The 8,909-nt window shown below is 33.7% G+C and overlaps 2 protein-coding genes across 3 annotated transcripts in view; one reads left to right on the top strand and one right to left on the bottom strand.

Annotated features, from left to right (window-relative positions):
• Positions 1 to 3,264, bottom strand: part of LOAG_17290 — a gene marked incomplete at its 3' end in the record, with an annotated part of 6,349 nt that extends 3,085 nt beyond the window's left edge. The window contains exons 1-7 of one of the 2 annotated variants that reach the window (XM_020449950.1): positions 3,178 to 3,264; positions 2,481 to 2,600; positions 2,140 to 2,232; positions 1,899 to 1,997; positions 1,423 to 1,507; positions 965 to 1,088; positions 312 to 439 (exon numbers count right to left, since the gene is read on the bottom strand). In XM_020449950.1, the coding sequence (XP_020306446.1) occupies positions 312 to 439; positions 965 to 1,088; positions 1,423 to 1,507; positions 1,899 to 1,997; positions 2,140 to 2,232; positions 2,481 to 2,600; positions 3,178 to 3,208 (680 nt within the window). In that variant the 5' untranslated portion in view covers positions 3,209 to 3,264. Of the gene's footprint in view, positions 1 to 311; positions 440 to 964; positions 1,089 to 1,422; positions 1,508 to 1,898; positions 1,998 to 2,139; positions 2,233 to 2,298; positions 2,406 to 2,480; positions 2,601 to 3,177 lie in introns of those variants that run through there. The other variant, XM_020449951.1, reaches the window with a different exon arrangement.
• A 348-nt stretch (positions 3,265 to 3,612) lies between these two features.
• On the top strand, positions 3,613 to 5,851 carry LOAG_02228 (hypothetical protein). The gene is made up of 5 exons (XM_003137766.2): positions 3,613 to 3,680; positions 3,897 to 4,013; positions 4,512 to 4,713; positions 5,139 to 5,222; positions 5,681 to 5,851. The coding sequence occupies exons 1-5, from the start codon at positions 3,643 to 3,645 to the stop codon at positions 5,741 to 5,743; spliced, it is 504 nt and encodes a 167-aa protein (XP_003137814.1). The 5' UTR covers positions 3,613 to 3,642; the 3' UTR covers positions 5,744 to 5,851.
• Positions 5,852 to 8,909: the final 3,058 nt, after the last annotated feature.

Genomic DNA, 8,909 nt, shown 5'->3' with positions numbered 1-8,909 from the left:
ATATATATATATATATATATATATATATATATATATATATATATATATATATATATATATATATATGCTCAAAGTTTCTGTTAAAATTTCCCATCTTTTAATGCATTTTGTGGGCTGCTGTAAAAGATTTACAATGAAAGATATGAAGTGGGAGACATGATGTATTAAATGAGCAATAGATGTTTACCAGATAGAAATCTCGAGTAGAGTTTTAACTTGCAAACTTCTCTTCAGTATAATGCGAATTACAACATTTTCACAACTTTTGGACATAATCGTCACTCATCGTGCAAATATTTGAGGTGGCAAACCTGTTATAGATAATCATAGCATCTTCAACTGCTTGTTCATTACTTTGCGTTAACGGTAACTGTTTAGCAAAGCTCTCAGCGGAAATAATAAATTCTACTAATTTCCCACCGTCTTCATTTTCCATATACTGAAATCATACCAAATTCTCAACACTTATCCAGATTTTCAAAGAAAGTCTAATAAAAGTTCCGAAATATTAAAACAGATTAAAAAATTGAAACCATAAATTAGAAAACTATACAACCCAACACTTTATCATTGTGAATTTCTCAAAGTAATCTGACAAGAGCGTGATGATGACAAGAACAGTATACGACAGATACAAATCTAAGGAAAACAATATAAAAAAGGATATTACTGAATTTAAAAAACGAAGTGAACTGCCGCAAGAGGCGTGCTAACAGCAGTATCTTTTTGGTACTTACATCATATAATTTAATTTTGGTATTTACATCTTTTTTGTTTATATAAATATCAGTTAATTTATAGACATACACTACTTTACGCAATCAACCGTTGCAAATTAAATACATATAGGTTTTAAACTGCTAAATCCACTCAGCTCCGAAAAAAAAGAATTATTTCTTAATTGATCGCAAAAATCCAAAATAAGCATAAAACAAAACCGAAATTTAATGGAAAGTACACCTACCTCGACAAATGCGCATAGAAGTGGTTGACATAGCATAATATCCTTTATTGTAAGTGCTCCACTGCTGATAACGTCTATGCGGTGTTTAGCGTAATACGTACTACTTTCAAACTCTTTGAAGTACCTGCAGAACCAGTTCGGATTGACAAAACATGTTGGCAAATGAGACCAAAGAATATCATAAATTGTAGAAATTTCCAGTATTTCAACACTTTAATTTTCAGATATTACAGATTTTCAAGCTGGGCAGTGAAGGATTATTTATTATTGAAAGGACTTTTGTATAAACTTCAGGAGCCTTTTTCCTTCGAAGGGACATGGGAAAAACGGCTATGATATATTGACTGTTTTTTAAAAAGGATTTTAAAAAAATAACTAAAATGCATGAGGAAAGATTATGAAGAAAATTAGTAAAAACAGACAAAAATTCTTAAATTTAAATGAAAACCAATACAAACCGACTTTCCATGACGTTAAAAACAAAGCTTTGTGCCTCAGAAAAGCAACAAGGATCGAAAGACCCATTTTTAGCATTTATTCGTTCTGCAAAAAAAAGCCTCAGATAAAGAAATCTTGAAAAAATTTTGCAAAAACTTCAGTGAAATTAATAAATGCTCCTGCTCTCAATAATCCGACAACATTACAAATACCATAATCATAATTGTCATCATGACAACGGTAACTACGACGAGAATAACAGTCGAATTATGAATTAAGAATCACAACTGGCACAAAAACAGTTATTTATTCAATTGTCTTACGATGGCCAATCGTTTCAGATTTCTTTTTTGCCTCTCCATCATTATCACTACAAAAAAAATATTCCAGTATCTGGGATAGAAAATAAGCCTTAGTGCCTCAAATCATATCATTCTTCAATATGCAGTGATCGAAGCCACTATGGTCAGTAACTATCCAACAATGAATAATTTACCCAATACCACTTTCCGCAAATGATCAGTGATATTGATTGAACAGGATGCATCTTCGCTTATATATTTCAAATAAATACGAATCGCATCATTTTTGATCACTGAAATGGGGTATTTAATTGTAACGCCATAGTTAATCAACTGAAAAGCTGTTATAAACTGAATAAAGAAATTTTTCAGTGAGAATAAAGAGAAGTTGCATAGTACGTGAATATACATTTTGATAAAGAAAGAAAAAAATACTTGCGATCAAAGTTACGTCATTCTTTTTCACCGTAAGTGCCGAACACCGACAACTTTCAGCATGCAGCCAGAATTTGATTAAATTAAGTTGACCTAAAAGTTATGAATAATATGAATATAAATGAGTGTTGAAAAGTAAGAAACAACAAGAGAAATTACCTTTTCATCCTTAGTTTTCCGTTCTGATCAGCCTTTATCCAGGTGTTATTAAACCAGCTCTTACTTACAATGAGTTCCCAAAAATAAAAGTGGCAGCAAACTGGAAGATCATTCATCAAACAGTGTTTCAAACCAAAATCTTTCATACACTACTGATATTCATTGAATGAAGAACTTGTTACCAATTCCTTCCATAAACTGAATAAAGTACGCCAAAGCAGCAGCATCATGCAATGTTTCGTTCAGTGTATACACTAAAGCTGACTTTGGGAAATTTCGCTGAGGTGGTGGTTGTAATTCACCTGAAATGTTCAACCACCAAAAGGAGGATACCATTTGAATTCGAGAACCTGCTCCAGAAAAGTCCTAGCACAGCAGTACACTTTCTTTAATGAAGCGCTCCTTCGTTAACACCTGCAGGATGAAACTGCTGCTAATGCTAACGCCATCTGTGTTTGTTTATACAACAAACATGCCAAAATTTGTATAATCAAATGAAATTTTGAAAGATATTTAAATGAAAACAGTCATCATGGCTTTACCACTGCAGATTACAATATGCATTTCATTTGCTCTAAAGGGTTTTTCCGAAGATTAAACAAGAAAAAGCATTAAAAAATATTAAATAAACATTTTATAGCTGTCTTACTATTTACACACTTTACAACTGTGTATTAGCAAAACCCACACTTCATTATCTGATTGAAAATGGAAAAAAAACACACATCTACTTTCTGAGTAAGTTAACTCTTAAGACATAAAAGACTGAAATTCGGTATTAATCGAATATTAACTTCGATATTAGCAAAAAAACTATTAAATTATGAGTTCCTTCAAAGTTTGGAAAAAGAAATCGTCATCAGAAGCATAGCAGCTAACCTAAATCATCGTTTATTTGTACAGGAAACATGCCAAAATTTGTGTAGTCAAACGAAATTTTTAAAAGGTATTTGAAAGAAGTCGCTCATAATGACTTCTCACTACTGTTGATTATAACATTTGCATTGTTCCATCTTCTGAAAAATATGAAATTAGGCGTAGAATTTACTTGCACACTGTGCGATGAACTCATTCCTTTGCACTACAATTGCAATTAACTTATGCACACCAAACTATATCACAACTTTCAAGCTATTCTGACCGGACGATGATTCTGTCTAGAGGTCTATCGATCGGTACACCACACCTATATCGTATCTTTTCTTTTCCATGGCAAGACAAGCCTCAGCGGACTCAAAAACTTTAATGTACTTCGCCAGCACCCCGCAAAAAAAATCAAACCTGTAAGGGATTAAATGCGGCCCCTGTGTGTCATGGCTGTTTCAAACGAATTTCATTATTAGGATGAATTGTGCTAGAGGAGAGTCGTCATACGGTGATGGGTGAGTTTTTCTTCGGCATTTAATTTTGATTAAACTTGATTTTGTCCGATCATACTGGCATAGAGATAATGAAAGTGGCTTCAAGATTGTCTCTGTGGACTGACTCTCCGCTAGACAAGATTGCTTTTGGAGGTGGCTCCAGGTCGCTTGTCACACCAGCATTGTCTGTATTCGCTGATATCATTGCAGACAATCTGTTTACTTACTCTTTTTCAGCTCGAACCATTGCGGCCTGAAGGACGATGAAGATGGGAATTTGGTAAAATTCACATGCTTTTTGTGCGGTCTCACCGAGAACTGCCGTTATGGTTTGGTGGAAGTTTCGGGTCGAACGTTAGTTGTTGGCTTTCTTTTCCTTTCTCTATCCTGGATGATCTTATTCAGTTTTGCGACATAGTGCTGAAAAGTTTATTCATTCGGTCGAAATCAAGCTATATATCCTTTGTTTATTTGTCATTGGGTTTCAGAGGACATATGTGTCTTGTCTCATAAGATTAAATCATTTAATTAGACCTTTGAAAAACTCGTATCTCGTTCACTTTTCTCCGAATGAAGCGAGTTTGTCGTGAAATCTAGGAACCGTTTCTTTTCCTCGTTTCTTATTAAAAAAAACAAAACAAAGGGAGCGTTAGAGATGGACCATGATTCATACATGAAACCAACGGGTTACACTTTGAAAGCAGATGTGCTTTGATGACAAAGCATCAGTATTGTCTTGATTTGTGATTCGTTTGAATGTGTATGAATGGTGAGAAGGTTTCAAGTTAATTTCCAAGTGAGGTTCGGATTTTTTTTATTTCGAAGATAACTTTGGGAAGCATTCTCTTATAGACATAATTACCGGTACAAGGATGAAATGTACTACATGTTGGATCCATTCCGAAATCGAAATACTGTGAATGAAAGACGGCTAACTCGGACAAAGGCTAACACTTGCAGTAAGACTTCCGGGAGCAAGACTGCAAGCATTTTGGATATACTCGTTTTGGGAGCGATTTGCAGCATATGTGGACAGCCTGTCTGCATTGGTGAGGTAGATAAATGTTTGGTTTTACTGCGGTAAAAGATCGTAGCCGAAGAAGGTTTTTTTAATGGTTGCATAATGACATGCAGTTTGAACGTTAAAATCCAAACTGAGAAGCTGAATTAATTGAACTCAAAAAATTCCAAATATTAATACACGTTTTTGTTAAAGAAAAAGCTATGGACCAAAAGATCATCTTGGCTGCAAAGAAATTTTCATGCCTATAAAATTCTTGATTATTATTCCTTTTCAAATATATGGAAATGAAGGAGGAATAAGAAGTTTTCCTGGTTTTTAAAGGTTCAGAATCAAAAACTTTCGAAATAAATATTTTTTGAAATAAATATTTTTTGGAGGATTACGTTTTATTTGTTAGTGGAAGTTGCTCAATGTTAATGATTCATTTCCTTTTTGGTTAATTATGCTTTTTTTAGGATTGTGGTGTTTTCTACGCAAAAGCCTTTTGTATCGTGTGTATAAATCGAGAAAAAGCGCACTTCCCAAAAAATTTCATCGAGGTATTTTTTTTCATCTTTTTTTTTCCATATAAGTGAATTAAAAACCAGGCAACCCATGATCTAACATCATATTTCCTGAGGGGACTAGTTACGTTCCCGTCGCTGAAAGAAACATACCAGTCCTTTAAACGTTTACGTTTATTCTGGTTAGGCTGTGAGTAATACTGCGTGATCTTAGCTATTTAACACACGTGACTTTTTTCCGCTTCTTGTAGAATTGCCTCTTGCATATTTTAATCCTGTCACACAATTGCTATTCCTGTTGTGTGATGAGATGCCAGTTGCTTTTGTGACTTCGATTATAATGCTTGGTTATTAAAAGATAAGATTTTAGAAAACGTATTTTAGCTCTTTTCTTGAGCACCGAGATTCTACCTGGAAACCTAATTTTTGTTATGATTTCGGAGAAGGAACTTTTCTGAAAAATCCTCTTTTTCTAATGATTGCTGAATTTGCAGCAGATTGACGCAACTCGTAAACAGCGTAAATCTGAGCGGAAAGAAGTTACAGTGTTTGTTTGATATACAGATTGTTCATATGTATATATAAATAGGCTAAACTTTCACATCATAAATATTCTCATTCTTCTGTGACTATGACCATCACACCTGATGCAGACATTTATCATGTACTATGAAACCAGTAACATTCTTTGCAATGAGTTCCGTATCTTTACGATCTTGAAATCATGACACGTACTATATATTGGGCATGCTACAGAATGAATTTCTTCTTTCCTGAAAATTTTTTTTTTGCTGCTGGTCGCTAAATTTCATGTAATGAACATTTCCGAAGAAAAAGAATTACCCTCTTCCGAGGTTTATGGCATTGTTTGTACTACAATATTTCGTATGACCCGCATGTTGTAGTTGAAATCCAAAGTAAACTGATGTAAACCGTTGAAAAGAATCCTTCTTACCTTCCTTTATCCAATTAGTTGTCGAAGAAAACTAAATTGCAAATTCTCATAAAATATAAGCGCAATAATAATTGAATAGCAGTTTTTGCTTCAAAAATTTTGAGAAGACTCAGTCAGTTCAGCTGGCTTGGCTTAGCTGCTTGTAATGAGTGCAACAAATCTGCATGACTAAATAATAAGTTCTGTAATTGTTACTGCGGTTCGCATAAGTGTCAGAGGAAACGAATCGCAAATAAAAAGGATTATTAATTTCAAATAAAAGAGGGAAGATGTTCGTTTTCGTTCTGATTGTTTAGCGTCATTCTTCAAAAGTTCGAGTAATACGCTACCAAAAATGCAATTCTCTTTGTGCAAGGTTAATGCCCTCTTCATTAATGGGATATCCCGATGATTATTTCCCAATCTGAAAGATAGCTTTAATAATTTGTTGCTGGGATGATGCTTGTCAATTACTATGCATCTCATCACACTTCATGCGAGGGATGGTAATAATGTTTGATGATAAACAAGAAGCACACCGGTAGACTGACATTTACACATCTTAGAGTCAGTGGTGAAGATGACATGTTTGCGATTTCATTCATTCGCACACCTGATATGGTCTCATCAATGCTTCTTCATCAGTCTTAGCACGAATTCTTCATTGCGCAGATTAGATTAATCATTTCAGTGATTGTATATGAATGAAGTTACGGATCCGCTTATAGCGCAATCGTTGATGCGTAAAAAATCGGAGAACATTATGATTTTAGGTCGAACGAAATGTGATGGAGGTGCACAGAAACGCTTTTTTGCATAGTTATTAAGCTATAAATGCTTTGCAATTCAATTTTTTATATTCAGTTATATTCGTTATATTCATGATTCAGTGTACATTCAAAAATACCCTTGGTTATATTCATGATTCAGTGTACATTCAAAAATACCCTTGGTCAATATCTCCTATAAGAAGTACAGTTTTTGTTAACCACGTTTTTCTTAGGAGAATTAACCGAAAGTACTATCCCGGAGTTTTTGTCTAATTAATAGAACCTGCCTAATTGATTATTTTGAAAGAATCTATTACTTGGCTGGACGATCAATTTCTTTCCCACTTCATCCAATTTTTATGGTAAAACTTTACTTAAATTATTTTTCGGAATAATTTAGCAATGGCTCACGCTGTGGAGTTATTGGTTCTGGTCTATATGATCGGTTCATGTTTGACCCAAGACTTTGCAGAACAAGAGTTCAGTCCTTGTGCTTTCATCTTTCACCTTTCAAACGTATCAGTTGATTGTATTACATATCAAAAGAACTTCTAAGCCATAACTCTCACTGCATTTATTGGAATCGGAAAATTGAAAAATTCCAATGAAAGATAGTGTTAAAACGGTGAGTGGTGTGTAGTTCGGCACTTTCCATTTATATGATTACAAACTCTGAACATTCAGTTATGAACGATGTCCCACATCCCCGCGCTTTCCGAACAAAACTGAAGAAATCTTGCAATAGAATGGAATTTGCTGAAATCATACCAGACAAATTATGCTCGGGACTGGTTTAGTTATGATACTGCATTTATTCAGAACCCCTTATTGGCTTCAACAAAACATGTCATTTACTGTTTATTCATGTTTTGATCTTTCATCATATTTTGTACTATAAGTTTTGGTCGAATGCTCTGCTTCCACACTTTCTATCTCTTTTCTCCCATTTCAAATTCATAAGTTAGACAATGGAAATAAGCAAGGAATTTTAATGCATTTGCGCTCAATGATCTATCCTGATGAACATATAAGTGTTTGCAATTGAAAACTTACAACTGACCCATGTATCAACAAAATTCAGTAAGCGAAAATACTCTTCAAACTGTGTACTTTTCATCAATATATTTATCAACTGCATATAAAATGAACGTTCAAAAAATAAATTACCGAATAGCTATAGCTTATTCTTTATACAATAAATCTTATATTCATTATTAACACCTACAACTTTACCTAAAGACTTCCAAGCATCCTTCCAGTTGTCGTGAAAACACGAAATATTTTTACAATGTAGAAACACAGCAAATCTTCAGAGCACTTTTGTGTTATAGAAATATCTTGGACAAATAAAATAAAATTGTCAGATAATCGATTTATTAAATCAAGATGAGAGCACAGTAGAAATTTACATTTCCAGTAATAAATCTTTTGTTTAACTCATTGAATTAAACAGGCAGATCCGTTTATTATGGGATCCGCAATTCCTCCAAATGTTGCAAACGTCTTGTATTTTTAAATTAATTAATGTGCTTTTTAGTTAATTAGCGTCCTGCTTTTAAGGATTCCTAATTAATTAAACATTTGCGCACCAAAGACTTTACAAATTGTTTTTAAATGTTTTACAACTTGATCATTTGCCTTAATATTGTAAACTCCAATATATAAGGATCAATGAGTAAGGATCTAATTATCTATCTAGATATCTATCGGCATTTGTTCCCAAAGCCGATTTTATCGCTCAATAAACTGTACTATTGATTCTGGGCTACAATTTCAATCGAATAAAACAACTTTCAACAAGAAAAACAATTATCTCCCAAAAATTCTCGTAATATTCGCTTAACCGGCTTATAACGTCTAAGTAAACATTTCTCCATCGAACCTTTATTATCGCTGTTGGACTGTGCCTACAATCAACTCAAAGAAAATCCTTTCGCTACATCAGTACCTACTAATGCTAACTCTGCTATGACTTCATACTCAGCCCTTTACTCAAGCTTCGCAACTTAGTCCGAAGAA

This window comes from Loa loa (assembly GCF_000183805.2).
Source record: "Loa loa unplaced genomic scaffold supercont3.58, whole genome shotgun sequence".
Lineage (NCBI taxonomy): Eukaryota > Metazoa > Nematoda > Chromadorea > Rhabditida > Onchocercidae > Loa > Loa loa.
This window is presented reverse-complemented; position numbering and strand designations above follow the sequence as displayed.